General features: G+C 29.0%; 1 protein-coding gene across 1 annotated transcript; it reads right to left on the bottom strand.

Moving 5' to 3' along the window:
• Window positions 1-6,439: 6,439 nt before the first annotated feature.
• Window positions 6,440-12,214, bottom strand: LOC18045583 (copper methylamine oxidase). The gene is made up of 12 exons (XM_006438222.2): window positions 11,722-12,214; window positions 11,156-11,265; window positions 10,765-11,070; window positions 10,266-10,378; window positions 9,827-10,157; window positions 9,507-9,722; window positions 9,158-9,394; window positions 8,756-8,941; window positions 7,761-7,901; window positions 7,177-7,445; window positions 6,803-6,884; window positions 6,440-6,702 (listed from the first exon to the last, which is right to left on the bottom strand). Exons 1-12 carry the CDS (start codon window positions 11,933-11,935, stop codon window positions 6,580-6,582), a joined length of 2,328 nt encoding a protein of 775 aa, XP_006438285.1. The 5' UTR covers window positions 11,936-12,214; the 3' UTR covers window positions 6,440-6,579.
• Between the last annotated feature and the right edge of the window lie 11,013 nt (window positions 12,215-23,227).

The raw sequence follows: 23,227 nt of genomic DNA on the forward strand, positions 1-23,227 counted from the left end.
TTTTTTAAAAAAAAAGAGATATATAAATATAATTTAATCTAGAAATATGTTATTTGTGGGTTGTGGCAATAAATGATTCTTTCTCATCAAAGTGTCGCAACAGTGTTAAAGATCTCAATACTATATGTGACTCATTTATTAGATGATGAATATAAAATTAGTTATTATTATACTCTTACCATTTAATTGATAAATACCAAATTAGTTGAAATTTAAATATTGGGTTATATAGCATTACTCAAATGATGCAGTAGAAATAAATAATTGTGACCGGAATTATTTCTTAAGGATATTAGATTTGTTTTCAAAACGATAATTTACCAAAATGCAGATAAGGATACCAGTTCGCGGTTAAAGGTCCATAATCATGATTTATGCAATAGTGATGATTGGTGTGGTGAATTCGTGAATGTACGTACATAAAAAGAATGATAATGGCAGCTACAAAAAAGAACCACCCATGTCAAGGTTTTCTTAAGTTATATTTAATATAAATTATAGTCAAGTAAGATTTATTTACTGTCTCACTTGACTTCACTGATTTGTTACTCATTTTTGCACGTAAAAATTTTGATTGTAAATTATAATAAACGTTACTTAAGAAAGTCCAACGTGCCAACGTCTTTTGAATTTCTTATCTGGAAAAACAAAAAAAAAGAACGTCACTTGAATTTGATAACTTCCTCAGTTGACATTTCATTGGTAAATACCAAACACAGATAGCGGACAGAAAGAGTTGGGGGCAGCACGTCTTTTCTTCTACTTGGGCTCATTCCTTAGTCCTTACCTAATATTTCTAAGATTTGAGTCTTCATATAGTACAGTGCTGTATGACATACAGCCTCCTTTTTCCACTTGAACAACCGGTATTTTACCGGTTGTTCTTTCAATAATTTAAAAAAAAATCATTTTTAATGCAGAAAAAATAAAATAAAATGAAAAAAATTAAGGAAATTTATAAACATTTAACTTAAAAAATATTTGAGTGAGAAAAATATTTTTAATCTAAATGAAAGTTAAAAAAAAAGGTAAAATAATCATGTCCCAATACTTTTGGTTAAATATCAATATATTAAGTTGATATTTCAAGTTAATTTCACATGTCTCTAATTTTGGTTAAACTTTCTCACGAATAGGTTCATTTGTTTCTACTTTCTAATTCACTAGTTTTGTGTTTCATATTCCTATTAAATTCGTTAGATACTAATATTTTGGGTTAAATTCCAAGTAGATTCGTTTCTCGTTAAAACAGTTTCTAAATTTGGTTATTCTTTCTCCCCTTTTGGTTTATATGTTTCAACTATTATTCCACTGGTTTTGCGTTTAATATTCCAACTAACTTGGTAAGATTCCGGTTGTTTGGGTTAAATACCCAAATTATTTTTTTTGGTTACATTAGTTCCTGATTTTGATTAATTTTTTTCATTTATAGGTTCATATGTTTCAATTTATTACTCCACCGATTTTACGTTTGATATTCCTACTAAATTCGTTAAATGCCAAAATTTTGGGCTATGTTCCAAGTAACTTTAATTTTCCGTTGGATGAGTTCCTATTTTTCATTGCACTTTCTCTCTTATTGGTTCATGTGTTTCAACTAATTGTTACTCTAATTTTGAGTTGAATATTCCCATTAATTTGGTAAGATTCCAATTATTTCGGTTAGTTACAAATTTATTTTTCATAATTTTATTTTTGGTTAGGTAAGTTCCTAATTTTGGTTATATTTTCTCCATTATGGGTCTATATATTTCAACTATTATTTCACTGATTTTGGGTTTAATATTCCAATTAACTTAGTAAGATTCCGGTTGTTTGGGTTAAATGCCCAAATTATTATTTTTTGTTAGATTAGTTCCTGATTTTGATTAAGTTTTTTCATTTATAGGTTCATATGTTTCAATTTATTACTCCACCGATTTTACGTTTAATATTCCTACTAAATTTGTTAAATGCCAAAATTTTGGGTTATGTTCCAAGTAATCTTAATTTTCCGTTGGATGAATTCCTATTTTTCGTTGTATTCTCTCTCTTATTGGTTCATGTGTTTCAACTAATTGTTACTCTAATTTTGTGTTGAATATTCTCATTAATTTGGTAAGATTCCAATTATTTCGGTTAGTTACCAAATTTATTTTTCATAATTTTATTTTTGGTTAGATAAGTCCCTAATTTTGGTTATACTTTCTCCCTTATGGGTTCATATATTTCAACTATTATTTAACTGATTTTGCATTTAATATTCTAATTAACTTGGTAAGATTCCGGTTGTTTGGGTTAAATACCCAAATTGTTTTATTTGGTTAGATTAGTTCTTAATTTTGGTTAAGTTTTTTCATTTACAGGTTCATATGTTTCAACTTATTATTTCATCGATTTTACGTTTGATATTCCTACTAAATTTGTTAAATACCAAAATTTTGGGTTATGTTCCAAGTAATTTTCATTTTCCGTTTGATGAGTTCCTAATTTCCGTTGCACTTTCTCTCTTATTGGTTCATTTGTTTCAACTAATTGTTACTCTAATTTTGTGTTGAATATTCCCATTAATTTGGTAAGACTCTAATTATTCCGATTAGGTACCAAATTTATTTTTCATAATTTTATTTTTGGTTAGGTAAGTCTCTAATTTTGGTTATACTTTCTCCTTTATGGGTCTATTTGTTTCAACTATTATTCTACTAATTTTGGTTTGAACCTTCCCATTAACTTGGCAATATTCCAATTATTGGGTTAAATAGTCAATGTACTCGTATTACCAATAACAATAATATTAATAAGCTGAATTATGTTTAACCCCTTACTATTTTAGTAAATATCAACTTACTATATAGTACTAAAAAATCTTTATTACAACCCTTAATCTTTTCTAATATTTTGTCTATAATCTAAGTCCATTTTTTTTTCTATTTTCTTCACTTGAATTTGATTGTGTGTGTGTGTGTGTGTGTGTGTGTGTGTATACTTGAGCGAGTAATCTTTATACACATTTATTCTCATTTTATCATTTTAATTAATTGTTTTTAGTTATCAAGTAAATTAATGCATTCGCTTTCAGCTTTCTCTTTACTCTTTAAATAATTTCTTTAATTTTTCAAAATTTGACAGTAGATTAAAAGTATATATAAAGGTGCGTGCAATTGCTGTGTTTTAAAAAAAAAATTAATTTTTTAAAAGTTTTGACAGCATAAATTATAAAAAAAAAAAGTTTAAACTTACAAAAGTTGAAATTTTCTTAATTTATTTGTGTTGAATTATCTTTTTTCTCTTTTTGGGGGGATCAATTGAATTGATAAGATTTCTTGAACTTGAATTTATTTATACTTCAATTTTGATTTTTGTAAATGTTATGCCCATTTTATCATTCAATTAACCATATTTATTTATCTTTAAACTAAAATAAATCAAGAATTAAGATTTTTTTGAATTCGAATTAAATTTTTACCACTCTATTTTCTTTTCAAATTAGTTTTAGTAATTTCCAACTACTTCAACAAAATATTTATGTTATTAATTATAAATATTATTATATTATACTTGTATTATTACCACTATTATTATTATTTGTTTTTTTAAACTATTACTACAATTATTATTACTACAATCATGAGATTTTTTAACAAAATTTTTTCTTACAATGAGTATTCTTCCTTTTCATTTTTAAATATGTACATAATTTTCGATTTATAAAATAAGTTCTTCAATATAATTTTCAGAAATTTGTTATGCCCAACAATATGGTACGATGAAAATCTAACATTATAGTAATATGATTTTGCATGTTTAATTAATTTATCTTTTTCAAATGGTCTTTTTTACTTATAAATTTATTGACATTTATTTGCAAATAAAATTATAACGTCCTGCTAATTTATCCGATGCACTTAAAAATTACTCAAATCAAGAGTTTCATTGCAAGAATAAGAACTTCGATCACTTAAGCAGTTACTTACAATAGTAACCTAATGTGAGGCTTATTGAAAAGTTAAAATTGCAAAAAGAATCGAGCCTAAAACCACTTTTGTTCAGAAATTTTTTTACAAACTTGTGAGAAAATAACTCTTTAAAAACTATTAATATCAATAAAACTATTACAAAATTAAATCAATTCACAGCTTCCAAAAGCTAAATCAAATGTTAATAATTTGAGATTTAGATTTCATGGGTCTCTGCATAAAAAAAATAAAAAAACCAAATGAAATTAGAAAAAAAGGCTGCAAAAAAATAACAAAAATATTCAAATTTCAAAGGTATGATCCAAATTCTTAGGCATGATCAGATATCTATTGTTTTGAACAAAAAAAATTGAAACTTAAATATAAAATAACACAAAACTATATTCTAATTTTAACAACATATTTTTTTGATGATTTTTTAACAACAATATTCAAAATATTAAAAAAAAAATTCTCGACTAGGGTTTCTAACAATGGAAGAATGAGAGGTATTTATATTTTGAATCAAAATTTGGGGAAAAAATAAAAAAAATTGTAAATGTACGCGGTATTAAAACAAAATTGCTTTTTATCTTGGCGGTAGTTTTACCCACCTAAATGAAACCTAAGTACTTATTGTTTCACCAAAAATATAATATAATTTAATTTAAAAAATATAGATATAAAATTTAAGCTTGTTAATATTTTTACATAATTTTATATTTTTAGTTGTTATATAAATTAACTTAATTTAAAAAAATATAGATATAAATGTAAGATTGAACTAATTTTGTGATAATTGCACACTATTCAGTATACAAATCATGAACCATCAAGTGAGTGTAGTGTTACTCAAATAATTTGATTTAATTTAAAAATGTAATTGTCGTGCTTAAAGTATATAACTGTAAAAATAATTTAATATAACATTATTCAATTTAGTTGCATTCAATTTGTAATTATCCATATTATGTACCATTATAAATTTGATTAATGTTTAGCAAAAAAAAATTACTATACCAAAAAAAAATAAAGTAATTAATTTGACATAATTTTGTATGAATCAATTTGCATAAGAGATTGTTTGTGAGTTTTATTTAAAAATATCAAATATTAGATGCTTTATATTTGTCTAATATATGATTTTTTTTTAGAGGGTATACAAAGAACATATATTAGCCACTAATAATAACAACAACAACAACATTTGAGGGGTAAGTATGATGTTTGGTATAATAATTATTCGATAGTTGGATAAACATTACAATCATTTTCATAGGTAGGGATTTAAGTCCTTATGTGTATTGTGGTTTGTGGGATATTGAGATTGATTTCTTCCAAATATTTAGGAATGAATCGTTTTTATTATATGTTTAGATACTTGGATTTTAATGTGATTAAAAGTTGATAAAGTTGTTTTGATAGTTTTTTAGGCAAAACATCATTACATTTATAAAGTAATATAAAAATAGTTTAATTGATATATAATTTATTTTTTAATTAATATATAATTTATTGTAATTTTTTATATTAAAATATTATTCTTATTAGTACTTAAGTTACATTTTTAAAGTAAAATATCATTAAATTTATAATGTAATATTAATAAAATAAAATAATTATTTTTGTTTAAATATATTAATCTATTAATTTTACTTAATTATATTTTTATTAGTACATAGGTTAAATATATTAACTATTTTTTCATGAATTAAAATAAAAAGTAGTATTTTCTTTTTTTGAGTTGAGGGGGTCTTTGATAGTTTTCTAATTTGAGATTGATTATCGTAATATTTACCTAACATGAGGGAGCGATATGATAGTTACCATTTAATATTTGCCTCTTTTAAGCAATTAAAATGAGAGTACCGGTGGCCGGCTATTGGTTGTATTAATAAAATAATAAAAAGCGGCTGTATGAGATACAACGCTGTATTATAAGCGGACCCGATTTGTAAATACCCTGCTTTCGAACTTTTTTTCTTTTTTTAATGTTTACAAACAAATTAGAAGCAGACAGTTGGAAAAAAAAAATAAAAAAAATTATTAGATGCCTCTGGAAATATTGTTCTTTTTTTATTCACTGCTTATTGTTATCAATATGTATACTTCAAATGATCATAATTATAATTATACACATGTAATAAATAGGAAATGAACAAAAAGCACCGACGGACTTGTCCAACTACTAGAGGTTTAGGACTTTGGAAACTATCCAATCACACAGTTCGCATCCGAAGAGGCCCATCCATGGAGTCAGGGACCACTGAAAACCAGAATGACACTGGTCTTCGGTCAACTAAGAATTATCTGGAAGCCAACTAACAGTCCAACATATGCTTTTGCCTACCTCCTTTGTGCGCAAAAGATTTACCGTCATAATAATAATAATAATAATGAGTTCTTAAAAACAAATTTTACCAATTCATAATAATAATAATAATTTTTTTTTTTCTAAAGGAAATAAATACTTGTTAACAAACAACTAACACCACCACACGACGTCCATTCAAATAGTACTTTAGTTACTGGATTAAAAATTATTATTTGCCTGAAGTTGTCCAAAGACCTAAATTTTTAAACAAACAACCCACTAAAAGAAGAAAGCAAGCAGCCACGAACTCAACCAACCACGGATATACATTCAGAGCTTGGCAAGCAGCCCATTCTGGACGGGCTTTTCGGCGATCACAGTGTCCTTGAGATCCAAATCGCTTTCATTTGGAGGGACATCCACTGCTGGTGAGCAATTGAAGAACCCATGTGGCTGCATCACCAACAGCCAAAAACATTAAAACTCATAACCTAAGTTATTTGCAATATCAAACAAACATGACAGCTACGTGGCTACAGGATGAGAGGCATACCATGAGCATAAAGCCAATGCGATCCACAGGCATCACAGGCCAGTCTTCCAGTCTAGGAATGTGAGTCACTCCAAATACATACCTGCAATAATTTCATCACAGAATCATATTTCGAGATGAGAGTAATTAACATTCAAAACAAAAAATGAAAAAAAATTGACAATCATTTCCAAGGAATGTGAGTATTACACCCCCACACCAGCATTTACTCTACACACAATTGCTAGAACATGAGTTGTACTTTTAAAAAGGGCAAGCAGATATACAGCATATAAAGATGACATGTATTGTATGAATTAATCATGCGAAATCCACTAACAAATTCAGACAATGAGACAAGATCCAACTATATTCGATAAAGAATTTCAACTAACCACAGAACTATGTCAGTTTCTTCCAGAGAGCGATTTTGCTTAACCCAAGTAGCCAATCCTTCGCCAACTCGAGGATTTTGATTAGGAAACTCTCCTCCAGGATACATTTCATCATGTGCATAAGGAGTGACCCAAAGATTATGCTTCAAGAAAGCAGCTCGTCTTAAAAATTTTGCCTCAGAACCGGCTAATGGCAAACAGTTTGAACCAGGTACTAACTTATAACCAGTTAGCTGTCCAGTACGGTTAACGGTTCTGGTGTTTCTGATCTGCAAGATGAAAGACATGTACTCCATCAAATAATAGATCAATTATTTTGTTAAAGGCAGTTTGATTTTCTTTTCCAACTCTAAATTCCCTCCTCTATTTTCAAATTCCCGTGTGATGGGTATACAGAAATGATATAAAATGTTAATTTAATTTTCTTTATCATAATGTGAACCAGTCCAAATTGTGGCATAACTACCCTACAGAACTAGAAAACTACTCAGTGCTGACATAGAACTACAACCAACATTGTTCTGCAATTTTGAGCACAAATCTCCTTACACGAAATGATAAGAATTACAAGGGAAGACACTTACAATCCAATGACGAGCGGTTAAAGGATTACAACCACGCATTGCTTGCAATTCTGATTTGAGCAGTTCCTCTTCAGCATAGAATGCATTATTGTGAACATTATTCTTCCCTGGTTCTTCCACTTTAACATTCATCTCAACTACCTATACCAACAAGAAAATGTTTCTCTTACCATATCATGCTAACACATATGACAGTAATTTTCCTTTATAGCTGAACAACAAATGCTCCAGTGAAAAAAGTCTAATTCATTATTGAGCGCACTTCATACATAAGAGATCACAATATTATCTTGTGCCAGTGAATAAATCCAAAAATAGATTCAACCAAGTCATTAACAAAATATCTTGTCAATACAGAAGAATAAATCCTCTGAAGAAATGAAAGGAGATTAGGAGAGGGGAGGGAAAAGAAATAAGAGAAAAGATGAACCCCTACCAAACAATGGAGATGAAACCCACCCTCTTTTACTCTCATTTTCTCTCCCCTCCTCTCCTTTCCACTCCTCTCCTCTCAATTCTTCCAATCAAACATGGGCTAAGGGCTAAGTAATTCACCTTGAATTTACCCATAGTATCAGAGAAAGTTTCCTCTGCAACCAATCCATAGAAAAGCAAACCTACTTAGTATTGTCAAAATAAAATTAAGCCACCTACAGCCCAAAGATCTCAGGAAAGGACCATAATCCCACAGCTACTTCAATGACCATTTAAAAAAAAAACAAAAACAGCAATGCAAGAAATGGGAATCAAATAGTAAACTCTACTTGTAGATCAAATTGCCAGCAAAATAGACTCCAGAGTCCTATAACAAAGAACAGAGGCAATATCCTCAGATCCTCGCAATGTGACTCATAACAATTTTAGTTAGATGGATGCTCTTGGTAAAGCCACAAATGGAGGAACTGCTGATAAGCCTCAATTTGAAACCTTATTGAGAATATTCTAAATATATACATATAAAAAAAAAAAATATCCCTAGTAACCATTTATTTTACCTGATTATGTGCTTCACCAGGCTTGCAATCAACCGCCATGTCCATACGAGCAACAAAAAAGTGTTGATGAACAGGTGCGTATAACCCAGGTGCAATAATAGTCCCATATTTTCTCACTTCTCCAGGTTGCAGTGCACCTAAGCTGAGAATTCCTGTGAGCTTAACCTCAGCTTCAATCTTCCCATCCTATCACACAACATTGCTTCATTAGGATTTAAGTGGTACCATTTGATGAAAGTAGCAATACTCGAGGCAACCTATGTTTAAAAGAAGCGAAAATTTTATTTGTACACTCAAGATGACATCAATATATTTAACAGGGGAAAATTAAGATAGAAAACATAAACTGATGCTACACAACCAAACAAAATGCTAGATAAATCAAGGCATAAATTAGCTTGCCTGGTAAAAGTGCCAGAAAAATGCATATTCATAGTTGGCCACAGTACATATAAATGACACTGATAGCCTTCTAGACCTTCGAACTTCTGCCAATCCTGTTCTCCAATCCTGATGCTTCCATAAGATACCGTGGTCCTCTTCATGCAAACAAACACAATTCTCAATTGTATCAACACCTCCAGCAAAATTGGTGAAATGTGCATCAAAATACTTGATGTAGCCCAAACAATCGCAACCCTGAAGCAATGATACAATATGTGGTAAAGAATTTTTTTTTCAAATGATAAAATAATATGTTAAATATGTAGATAATTCAGACAATCAAGGAAAAGCAAAAGAGATATTTAACCTTCTTAAGAGAATGTGCATTTTTACCCAGCCCATCTTCCCCTGCATCAAATGCATTTTTCCTGTAATGGGGATCATTTGGATCCCCATAAGGGACCACCATCTCAACAAAGCTTAACCTGTGGGCTACAGGCCTCCGACCTCGACTACCATCAACATACGCAACAGAATAGATGATCAAACCTTCCCTAGGAGTAAAACCAATACGGAAATTCCACTGCCAACCAAAATGGAATTATAATAGAAAACGAATAAGATTTGCAACTGATCCGAATCTTACAAACTTAAGTAATCAATATTTGCATTAACACAAATAAGCACCTTCTGCCATTCAACAAAATGTCCATTAACACGGAAGCTTGGACCCTCAGGCTGAACAATCTGAAGCGGTTTTATATCGCTTCGGTCAACACCTCCTCTTGTTTCACCAGCTGTGTAGTTTCTTAACGGATCAGCTGGTGGTAGGTGAACAAGCTTTCGGTCTTCAAACTCGATCACCACCATATTCTGCATATCAACAAGCACATGGATTCCTTCCACCGGACGAGCATAACCGTTTTCTATTGGGCAGTCACTCTCAGTTCTGCAGAAGATGAGCGGTTTAGCAAGTCTGCGACTTGGAGCATCTGCATCACTGTGATACCCTACACACCTAAAAGAGAGGATTTTGAGCACAAACCATTAAAAGGAGCACAAGAAATTCACAGAAAGCATATGTTTACCGAACATCAGTTTGAAATAATCCCAGCATGGTACTAACCATGGATCCACCATAACAAGGTCCATGTCCTCAATACCCCTCTTTTTCATTGCCTCCCGAAATGGAGGAAAGTCTTTGACAACAGCTTCACATTCAGCATATTCCACAGCATCCTGTAATACAAAATTCAAGAAATCACATTAATGATGCAAAAACATGAATAGAACTGAAAAGACAAATATATTACAAGGCGTTTAAGGGACGCACCATGCACCCAATTACTAGATCATAAATCAAGCAATCATCTATCTACACTAATGATAATTAACATTGGAAATGTTTAATAGGAAACACACATTCACTATTACTTGTTTAGATGAGAAATATAACATGACGTGCCTAAGTAGCAAAAAATTTACTTCTATGTCAGATAAGTACCCCTATTTACACCAAAAATGAATCTGGACACTTCAAACACAAACTACAGACAATCAATTTGACTAAATTAAGATTGCCATGAATAAACATTAACAATATATAAACATATATACTAATATACCATGGGAGGCTGGACATCTGGAACAACTTTCGATGAAATAACTTTTCCTCTATGGTGACCACCTCGAGTTGCAGCATGAACCTCCGACAGTTCAACAACCCATATGCTTGTCTCATTCGACCTTTTGTTGTAAACAACAAGTCTTGCTCGTCTAGGAGGAAGTTTAGTAGGGATTATTGGCCCACCTTTTGTCCTGGGAATTAATGACGGCTGAAAAGGAGGGAAGAAATAAGCATCCGCTAATGCAACCACTTGTTTATCTGGCTCCACTCGAACCACTTCCACAAACCGCATGCTGTCTCTCACCTGACAATCAGATTTACTTGTCACCCCCTTTCGTTAAGGATATAATGTACTTCAAATATAAACATCATATATGAGGACAAGTTACCTCAGGGGTTGCTCCGGCAGCCCGAACAGTGGCTACTGCCACGGAGATCTCAGCAGCAGATAAAGGGTCTAAAGGATGGCTTGTTTGGGCCCTGACCATCATTGGAATTCCTATGCAAGCAAATCAATAGAAGTAAAAGCGTGGTTTGTGATAATATAGATTTTCTGGAATTATGAGACAGCAGTTTACTCTCAGTCAGCTGCTACGTAGGAAAAAAAAATCAGAGTAAAGGTAAGAAATCATAAATATAGTCTTGTTTGGTTGCAACGAAAATATACCGTCAACAAAAGAGATTACAAAAAAAAAAACACCAAAGAAACAAACAAATGGGGACAATAAATAAGAACCAGTATTTGGGGCCCAAAGCAGCAGATAAGGACCTCACTCACTCACTCAATTGACTTCATAACGAACATTTAGCTATTCATCTTTCTCAAGTGAAAAAAAAAATAAGGAAAAAAAAATCACCATCCGATAAAGCAGCAATTAAAAATACAAACAAAATCGTTAACAAGAATAATCAATAACACTAACAAAAGAAATTAACAAGTGATAAAAGATAAAACCTTTGGTTGAGGAAATGGTGTTAGGAGGAGGAGGAGGATCAGGGAGGGATTCAACGGGACGGATGAGAGTGGTAACGGAGTCACGCTTACGGACAGGATCCAAGGAAGGATCCGACCCGGAAACCTTCCAATCTTTGACGGGTTCAGTGGCGGAAGGCTTGGAGGAGTTGTTAATGCAACAAGTAGGCGTCGTCTTTTCCTGAGTTGTGGCCATTGTAAAGGCTTAGCAAGCGCACCGTATCCACCGCAGAATTTATCACAGTAGTATTCCACTGACATACAGAGCAAATTATCGCTGCGTCCTCCTCTTAACACTATCCCCTTTCACTCACACACAGCCACAGCCACAGCCACAGCCACAGGCCACGGAACAGCAAACTCAAAATCACTTTCTTTCTAAAAGAAAAGAGAGTGAAAGAAACTGAAGAAGAATCGAGATCCGAGGGGTGGCCTTTTATAAAAAAGAGAAGTGGATGTGGATTTAGCGTGAAAGGGAGAGTGAGAAAGTTTGTTTTGTTTTGTAATTCAATTAATCAAGACGTCGTCGTGTTATCGGGTGGGTCATGGGTGGTCGTGGGAGTGGATCGAACTTATTAGATAAGGACAAACACGACTCGTTGAGTGCCGGGTGATAGGAGCATCTGCTTGTCAGAGACGTCATCCAATTGATCGCTTCTTAAACCTCTTTTTTATTTTCGTTTTAAAAAAAATAAATAAGCAACAAAGTCAATTTACTAGTCAAAGTATCGAGATATTTTACAATATCTTTGTGGACATAACAAACGAATCCTTTTTTTTTTTTTTCTCAATTTTGTTATCACAATATAATCGATAATGCTAATAACTTTCTTAAATTTAATAATTTTATGTTATCACAATAATTTTAAATTTTTACAATATATGTGAGAATATATATAAAATTATATTAAATATAAAACTTAATTTAAAAATCATATTTTAAAAAGTTATTCATTTATTATTTTTCATAATTTGTTGCAGGATAGGATGATTTTATGAAAATATTTTTTAAAAATTTTATTAAATTCTAAAATTAATTATAAAGTAAAACAAGTAAATTAATATAAGAGTGTTAAATTGATGTTTTAAAATTCAAAAGATATTTGTAAAAATAAAAAAAAATCTAAATCAACATTATTGATGTTTTAAAATTCCAATGATATTTGTAAAAATAATTAACAAAATTCTAAATCAACATTAAATTTTAAATAAAAAATAGTTTATTCAATTAATTTAATTAAACAAAGAAAAATAGTGAGTCGTTAACTTGAAAAAACTATTGAAACAATTGGTATAGGTTTTATTGAATTGATTTAACCACAAATTTTATATTCATTCTTAGACATTTATAATTTTTTTCTATCATAGAGTTTGTTTACTACATAGGTTAATTAAGCCAAAAAAATTATTTGGATCGAGCCCAAATAATATATATATATATATTCTTATATTCTTATATTCTTATATTGCTATAAATATATAATATATCAATAAATTTGGATCTAAATTCATTTTTATCCTTAATAAAATTTCATATATATTGTTGCTTGTATTACATAAACCCAGAACCATCATTATTCAATTTAAAAATAAAATTAGTAAATATACAAGGTATCGTTATTATAATGAGTTTTTATTTCTTTCAATAACTCTTATATTAATTAATTTATTTTACCATTTATTCATGAAGTCGTGTGTTTCATTTATATAATTTATGTTTTATTTTACGCTTGATATTGATTTATAGATTTTTATATCACATTTGTAAATTTTTATTTTATTTACTAATAATACACTAATTCGCCACTTTTATGTTGATTTATTTATTTTATCTTTCATTTACAAGATTTGTGTTCCATTTACATAATTTATGTTTTATTTTACGTCTAATGTTGATTTATAAATTTTATGTTAAATTTATTTGTCTTATATTTTTTAACATGATTCGTTATATAATTATAATATTGATTTGATAATTTTAATTACCACATCGTTGAATGACTAGAAATACTACAATCAATTACAATATTAATCATATTTTAATTACCTGATGAAACAATCAGCTGCAACATCAATCTAACCGGACAATTAAAAATAATAATCTAATAACTAATTTTATTTTCATTTAATTAAACATGGAAATATTAATTTAATTGCATCCCTGTGAAGTACAGCTGTAAAGCAACAAAGCGAATATGATAATGTTCAAAAGAGAAATAGAAAAGTTAAATATTTTTTCTCCTATAAAAAAAAAATCTACGTGGATTAATTTGAAATGGTATTGGGGGAATATGAGGAATGTAAAGTTATGGTCCTTACGGACAGCAGCAAGAAAACATTACACGTCATGGTGCTAGATTGAGTCATTAATTAATTAGTGAAATACGTAACACACAGCTGGCAAATGTTTAAAAAAAAAAAATGTGCAAACTATAAGAAGCTATATATTGTTGACGCCCTCACCTCACCTCACCTACCTACGTTCTGATTATTATTATTATTATTATGCGGATGATGCACCTACCTCTGGACACGAAGAAGTGGAAATAAACTATAGCCTAAAAATTAGACTAGTCCGAATAAATTACAAATTAAATTTATCTAAAGAAACAACGTGTTGATATCACTTTCGGTGGCAATATTATAGGTTTATATTGTCTATCAATGGGGAGATAGAGGCCCATTGTAAATAAGTTCATATTGTAAATTCAAAGGCTGGGGTTGCATCATGGAGAAAAATCCTACGTCTCAAATTGTCGTATTGCTGCTGAAAGTAACATCAGTTTGAAATTGATAAGAAGACTACAACGTTTGCAAGTTATTATTATTTTGATCAGCGCATTTTTTGACCGAAGTTGATTTGTGATTGGGCTGTTCTAGAGTTTGTAGGCCCATTCATTTGATCATTTAAATGGGTTTGGAAATCCGCAATCTGATTGAACTTGTTCTCCCCGATTGAGATCAGTGGCACTGAGCCCATTTGTAGTAAATGGGATCAACTTGTAGGATGATTGACATTTGATCATATTATGGTTCCCGAGAAACTCACTTCTCTTTTTAGTATTTTGCGTTGAGCAATGGCCAATGAGCACTAACTAAGTTAATGGTTAAAATTTATTTTTTATTTTGCTTTTTTTTAAAAAAAAAATTTAATTACCATGATTCGATACTCGATAAAAATTCTTAGCACGGCTTCCTTGTTCTTCTTTTAATAGAATTTCATAATACTCTCTCTATTTTTTTTTTCTCTTTATTGATTTTTTTTAATGTCAAAATTTTAACAAAATAAAATAATTACTTTTCTGACTAAAATGAATATTTCTATTAATTTTTTGACACCATAAGGTAACTTAGTAAGACGGCCCTGATCCTAAAATTTAGGAGAACAAGGCTTAAGTAATATAAAAACTGTCCATGGTCAATGGTATAAGTAAAAAATATGATAATAAATCAAAGAAAAGAGTGTCTTTCTCCCTTATTTGAATATATATACTTGTCCAGAGTCCAGACCTTGAGCTGCCCAAGGCTGCAAGAGATGATTTCAATTACCCGTTTAAACAGGAACGACTGAACAATGAGGGTACATTTGGTGTTATTTTTCAACTACTATTTTTCGTTTTCAAAAAGCACAAAAAGTAAAAAACGTGTTTGGCAGCAACAAACTTTGTGTTGTTTTCATTCTTCCAGAAATGAGATATTCTTGTTTTTCACTTTTAGTTCATAAAAATGAAAAATTAAGGGTGCGTTTGGTAACCTTTTTTTTAGGGGTGTTTTTTGTTTTTAAAAAATAAAAAACATGTTTGGTTAAGCCATTTTTTGATAAATATTAAAAAAAAATAGAGAACAAAATATTTCCGTTTTCCAACTTTTATAAAGAAAATTCAAGAACACCAAATTGGCGTTATTGAGTTGCTGGAAAAAAGTTACTTTTATCTTATCTTTTTTTTACAAAAGCAGCCGCTTTCACGATTTCACTACCTTATCTTCTGTTTCTTCATTGTATCGTTAAACATGGTCTTTGGATATTTAGGCATGTTTTGGATGCAAATATTTTGTACTCTTTCATTCTTTTATGTTTAGTGATGTAAAATATAATTAGCATAAATGAACTACTTAAATGTGTATAATAAATATAATTGTTTTGTGGTTTTTTATTTTGTTATGCTAATTAATTCTACATGTATTATTTATTTTTCATTTTATTTTAATTTCTTATACTTAATAAAATATAAGAGGGTTTTTTGAAAATTATTATTGCTGTATGAAATTTGATTTCATTTTGATTAAAATCATAATAATAAAAGATAACATATATAAATAAATTGAAGAAATTTTTTTATAAAATATTCTATAAAAAAATTCTATATTTTCAGACAAACAACCGAACACATTTTTACTATTTTTCACATTTTCATACAAATAACTAAACACATTTTTATTATTTTTCACATTTTTAGATAAATAACCAAACGCATTTTTATTATTTTCATTTTCATATGTTGTTTTGAAAATACACTACCAAACAGTTTTTCATTTTAAAATATATCACATCAAAAACATCATCCTCTTTCTCTAAAATAAGAGCCAAAAACACTCTCCAATTTTTATTTTTGCACCGGGCGTATTAAAAGAATGGCATTTTGACTAATGTCCCATGTGCTGTTAAGTCGGTTGTTAATATATAATAGTAACTTTTTAACTTTTATGTTTTAGTGATCTATGACTATTATCTTAACATGTTATTTTGGTTTTAATTGGGTGAGGCGTGTTTTAAAAATATTTGTTAATTCTAATTAATTTTAGCAAACATTCTTGAAAAATTACTATTAATTTTCTCTTTTGTACTAATTATTACTTTGGTTTATAAAAAAATGCCATCATTATGAGAAAAAATAAATTCATTTCAACTAAAATAAATAAATGAATCATATTATTTTATTAGTTCTAAATTCTCCAAAATTAATGAAAATTTATTTAAAATTGAATATTTTCCTCATTCTCTTTCATTGGCTCCATATTTTTTGATAAACAACCGAATACATTTTCATTTTCATATATTGTTAGAAAAATAAATTACGTATTCTCGATTTTAAAAGTAACTCATCAAAAACATCATATTGTTTCTGTAAAATAAGTTTAAAAAATATTAATTTAAAAATTAATACCAAACACACCCTTAATAACAATGATTGAAGTTGAGGTTTTGCCATCTTTAATCAGTGTTACTTTGAAAATCATGTTTCACGACATATCAAATCGTGTTTCGCGACATATCCACGGGAAAAATAAATTATGTGTATCACAAAATTAAAATAAATTTCGGACAATATTTTTTTTATAGTTATTTAATCAAAAGTCGATTGTCGCTTTTTGAGTACAAATAAAAAAAAAAAAAATCTTGGACGGGCCATAAAGGACAATTGTGCAAAAGTTAAATAAGACAAAACAAAAAGGATTCATTACAAGATAACCACGAAACTATTATTTTATTTTTGTTTTATAGTCCGTTCAAAACATAACAAAACAAAACAAAATGTATATATATTTTTTTGGTTGAGATTGATTTTTTCCAATAAAAGTTTTGACATTAAAGAAATGATAAAATATTAGTGAAATTTTATAGTTAAGTGGATCTAACGACTGGTGCAACTGTGGCACGGTACCACAGTTGCACTGTAGCCTGACCCTATAATTATTTATCATGAAAAGATCGTGTGACCATTAACTCGATTGTTTTTTTTATATAAGATTCAAATTTAATTTTTAAGTGTGTCAATGTCAACCCATTTTATTAGGTGACATAAGTAGTCAATTATTAAATGAATTGTGATGAATCACTTTGTATGTTTTTCATGTTGGATTCAAAATTCACCTGTCTGTTATTAGCATACATTTCATATGTTACGACATGACGATTTATTTGTTTTCTATTTTTACTTCCGTTAAGAATAGAATTTGAAAATTTTGGATTTATGTGTTACACATCAGTTTTGTGGTAACACGTTCCTAATCCTCCTATATGTGTCTTCTTCGACCGACGTGATTTCACAATATTTTAAATGAAGCTCCTAAACCAAATAACTTAGAGTATCTATAAATGATTTGAAGAGTTACATCAATATTTAAAATTATAAAAGATACTCTAATTAAAATTTTTTAAATAAAAAATATTTTTTTTCTTTAATTTTATAGAGTTATTTTTTCTTTCTTTAATGAATATTTTCTTACTTTTTATTAAGGAGAGAGAAGTGTTTTAATTATATTTTATTAAAAAATATTTATTTAAATAAATTAATATTAATTTATTTTTATTTAATTTTTAAAAAAAATTAATATAATATATATATATATATATATATTTTTTACCACATAAATAAATAAATATTTAAAAATTAAAATTAATAGAATCTTTTACGCATGTTATTATATAAAACACTTTTAGGATAGTGACTGATTTGAGAATGCGCGCCAATCAAGGGGCAACACCCGCTACAAAAACAAAGTCATAAGCAGAGTAGGGACTGGGGTTGGTGCCACTGCCAGCCCCACAAGTATCAAATCTTTAATTTTCATGGAGTAGGTAGGAGTTACAATAAATGATTACAGGCAACTCAGGCAAGTGAAGTCTTTTTGGCATCTTTATCAAAAAAAAAAAAAAAAAGTCTTTTTGGCATCTGTACGTTGTATTCAGTCTTACAAAGACTTTTCAATCGTACCTCACCATGCCAATTACCCTAGCCTCCTCCAGTGCAGACTTGCAGATTAAACTTTTGTGAAAAATACAGTCACTCGGCGGCCGGGTGAATCACTGCCTTCAAAATTAAATATGATTACGAGAATAGTGGTTTGAATTTTTATGGACTCAATTTTTTTTAATTAAATATATTTATATAGAGTTAATTTATAAATTTTTTTACCTTATAAAATACGAGTGAAGCAGAGAGATCATCGTCTGTGAGATTTATTTGTCTGAGTATGTACTTTATAAAATTTAATATAATAACAGTGAGATAACAAATTAAACAGTAGCGAACTAACGAAAACTAACTACTGAAAATTTCAAATGAAATAACAGAAAGCAAAACCAGAAGAGAAATGAAACCGAAACGAAAAAATAAAATAGAACCCGAGGCCTGCACAAGACAGTCTTCTTAAAAAAAATTCAAAAGGAATTAAAAACGTGCCTAGCTTGCATGGATGATTTTGGGCTGACATTTGTGTACGAAGGACGTGCGGGCGCACACGAGTTCAACCAAATCGAACTTGGATTCGCATCCCCCCTGCGAACGCGTGTGGAGAGAGCCTATATCCTTATAATCCTTACCCATGCATGGTTAAGTGTTTATATATATACACTAATTCCTAGACTTCTTTTTTTCATGTGGGATAAACCTCATTTCCTTTCAAATTTCTAACTTGGTGAACTTTGAGAGACAATTTCTCATTCACCCAAGCATCATTTTGAGAAAATAAAATTATACTATTGAAGTATCAATGGAGTATAATCCGAATCTCACAATATTTTCCACTTTCGTTAAGTGGGACCCACTCAAAATGTGCTCTCAAAATAGCATGTTATACTATTTTTTCAACATAAGTCACAGTTATATATCTGATTGTAAATATCAGTATAATAATTTGCTATAATAATAATTGTAAATATCTATTTAATATAATAATTTGATGTGTAATCAGTATTAAAAAAATCTTTGTGAAAAGTACAATTTAAAAATATAATATATTTCGTTATAACCTTAATGGAGAGGCATGGTACGTGGGTTTCATACAGCCGGGTTTTTCAGCCTCAGCAAGGAGAAAAAGACGATGGTCGTATAATTTTAGCAATTTTAATTGCAATTGCAAGGCAGACAGCCCGTGTGATGCCAAGTCTTGTATATTTACGGTCTATGGCATTCTATTTATTATAATCGTAAGAATTGAACTTGTTTCGTAAATGTTTATTTCATCTTGTTCAACCAGATATAATTTTTAAGTATCTTCTTATTAGATTAACTCAAGTATATCTTTTTTTTTTTAATTTAAAAATGTAGAGAGATGGACAAAAATCTAAATTAATTTGTTAACCCTCTTACCGTTTTCAGAAATTGAACACTCAAATCCAATTTAACACAAAGTTGCTTTGTAAATATTGCCTAAATCCCATTGACTCATTGAGCATGGGCTGAGCCAGTTATTACGTGCTCGATCGTTGACGAGGCCTGTGTAGCTCTCTTTTAGCGAAGCCACTGTTGGATTTGATTTGAAATGATTCTGAAGGGCGAAGGCCATAAAATATATATGTTAACTAAAAAATAGAACTGCGCTTCATGAGGCTTTAAAAAAAAATTTAGTATTATCATTTTTTCTTACTTTATACTTGATGAAATTGATAAAAAAACATGAATAAAATTTTTTTAAGATGAGGCAGCCTTATAAAAAAATAAAAAAAACTATTAGCCAACAATACAAATAAAGAAGCAACGTAAGATAAAGAATAAAATGAGAGAATATATTATTAGAGTGATTTTATTCATTTCAATTGTGTATGTACAAAACAAAAAGATGAGCTCTCATTTTATAGTTATATAATCACTCCATAAAATTAATGAAAAATTATGAATCATAATTTCTTGTGAGATAGTGGGAGTTATATGGGAGCTAAAGGTTGCTAATGGGAGATAGTGGGGAGACTAAGAGATATATGTTATGAACATCCACATTTATTTTAATAAATTTATAACACTCCCCCTTGGATGTTCATTACAAATAATATGCCTCATTAAAACCTTTACATAATTGTTATTGTGTAATAACAATCAAATTAATTATGAGTAGATGAAAAACCAAATCTAAAAAAAAAATTCTCTATTTATTAGATAATAGAGAATATACAAAGATGAGAAATGGTGATACCACATCACCTCCTTAAGTCCCAACTTTTCATATAGATATATATAGATATACATAGATAGATATGTGATCATTAATGTCAACCGGCCAAGTAATTGGTAAATGGTGAAAAAATATAAAATAGTAACTGACGGAGCAAGTTAGATAAAAGGCTTTTATGACCTCACGTAATAATATAAGATACATAAATATCTCACAATTATTTGATGAAAATTTAACGATTGTAAAAAAAAATAAAATTCTACTATCTTATATTTCAATAACTGTTGAATTTTCATCAAACAGTTGTAAAACAATTATGTTCCTTACATTATTATGTAAGGTAATAAGTGCCTAAATAAAATTAAAAAATAAATTCTCTATAAAAAGTCGTTATCGATTTATTGTGAAGTGATAGTCATAATCGACTCAATGTTCAATAGGGCCATGAATTGACAATAGTATTTATAAAATAAAAATCAATAGCAGTATGCGAATCTTTGAAAAAAAAAAAGAGTTATGATTTAGTAATTCAGATCTCAGAGTAGATTGAATGGTTATGATTTGTAAATTTAACTTTATATTTTATGAAAGTTCAATCCTTGGTGAGATGGCGCGGTCGAAGTTTGATGTTATGGAAAAAGCTTGTAACGGTAGACTCAGAAAAAGATTTTAGTAGTATGACCCAATTTTAAAGGTTCGATCACACTATTGTTAATTTTAATGTTGCTTTCAAGTCAAGACAAAAATCTCACTCGTTGCATCAATAATTTCCCACAATCAAACAAGAGCGAGTATGTTAGTTGAGCATGCAGCACCTAAAAGAGCCAAAATTGTTGCTATATGATGAAAACGCCCAAGGCCAAGTGCCCCGGTGGGACAAAATTTAGACTTCCTCCCTGTCGTTAAGCGGTGCTCGAGCGGTCGATTTCATGCTCTGCATATATATTGAGTATGCGTTACTTTTTTTTTTCTAGTGGGCCAAGTTGTTCACTTACTGACCTTAGAAAAACAAGTCGTTGACCAACTTATTTGTGTATGATACTCTAAGGGCATGTTTGGTTGCTGTATTATAACTTCTCATTGCATTAGCTTTATGGAAGCTCATGTTTGGTAAATTAAAAACTACAGAAACACTGCATTATGGGCCTAGCTAATGCGGCAAACTGCCGCTTGCTGTTTACTTTTTTTTTTTCCTTTTTGTTTCCAACTTTTCAGCTTTCGTTAACTTTTGATTTTACTTTAATTTTTTTTCCTTTTCGTTTCCAATTTTTCAGCTTTTGCTAACTTTTGTTTTTACTTTAATTGTTTTTTTCCTTTTCGTTTCCAACTTTTCAGCTTTTGTTAACTTTTGTTTTTACTTTAATTTTATAATAATAATAATAATAATAATAATAATAATAATAATAATAAATATTATTTTTTAATTTAATATTATATTATTTAATATTTTTATTTTTTTTACATTATAATTATTAATATAAATAAATGATTTATTGTTTAATAATATTATATTATATTTTTATTTTTACATTTTAATTTATTAATAAATTTACAATTTATTATGACTAATAATAAATATTTAAATATGAATAATATTAATTTAAAATTAATAATGATATAAATATTAATATAATTTAAATATATTAATATAATATAATATTTAATTTAAATTAATCAAAAAAATTATTACAGTACAGTGTAGTACCAAATATTGTACAGTATTATTATAATATAATACAGTATAATACAATACAACAATATTAAAATAATACAATACGTTGTACCAAACACACTCTAAAAATAATAGGTAAATGCTAAGTTACAATGATTGTAACTTATACCTCTCATGTGAATCACACAAAATTATGGGACATGAGAGGTGTAAGTTACAATCATTGTAACTTAGAGGCTCCCATAATAATAGGGTAATTTTTAAAAACCTCCCCTGAAGTTTGGGCTTGTTGTAAGTAGATGGCGAGAATTGATTTATTTGTAAAAAATCCCCTACCGTCAGTTAATTTTAACATTGACCGTTAGTTGATTGTGCAAAGACAATATTACCCTTAACAATAATTTGTAGACGGAAATAACTAAAAAAAAATTAAAATTATTGGTTATTTTACCCTCTTTAAATTATTGATATTTTCTTAAAGTTCCTACAAGAAAGATAAAATTAAAAATTTTAAAAATTCTCTTTAAATTATTGATATTTTCTTAAAGTTTCTACAAAAAAAATAAAATTAAAAACTTGAAAATAAAATAGTTATAATCTTTACCTATGATATTGTAAATTTTTAGAATTGATAAGGATAAAATTGTCAAAAAATAGGATTTGTGCTTTTCGCGCCAACAATTTTAATTTTTTTTTTTAGTTATTTCCGTCTACAAATTGTTGTTGAGGGTAATATTGTCTTTGCACAGTCAACTAACGGTCAATGTTAAAGTTAACTGACGGTAAGAGATTTTTTACAAATAAATCAATTTTCGTCATTTACTTGCAACAAATCCAAACATCAGAGAGGTTTTTAAAAATTATCCCATAATAATAATACGTTTGAAGGTTCAACCATAATCATTCATATTATATTCCCAAATA

This window comes from Citrus clementina, unplaced genomic scaffold (assembly GCF_000493195.1).
Source record: "Citrus clementina cultivar Clemenules unplaced genomic scaffold, Citrus_clementina_v1.0 scaffold_4, whole genome shotgun sequence".
Lineage (NCBI taxonomy): Eukaryota > Viridiplantae > Streptophyta > Magnoliopsida > Sapindales > Rutaceae > Citrus > Citrus x clementina.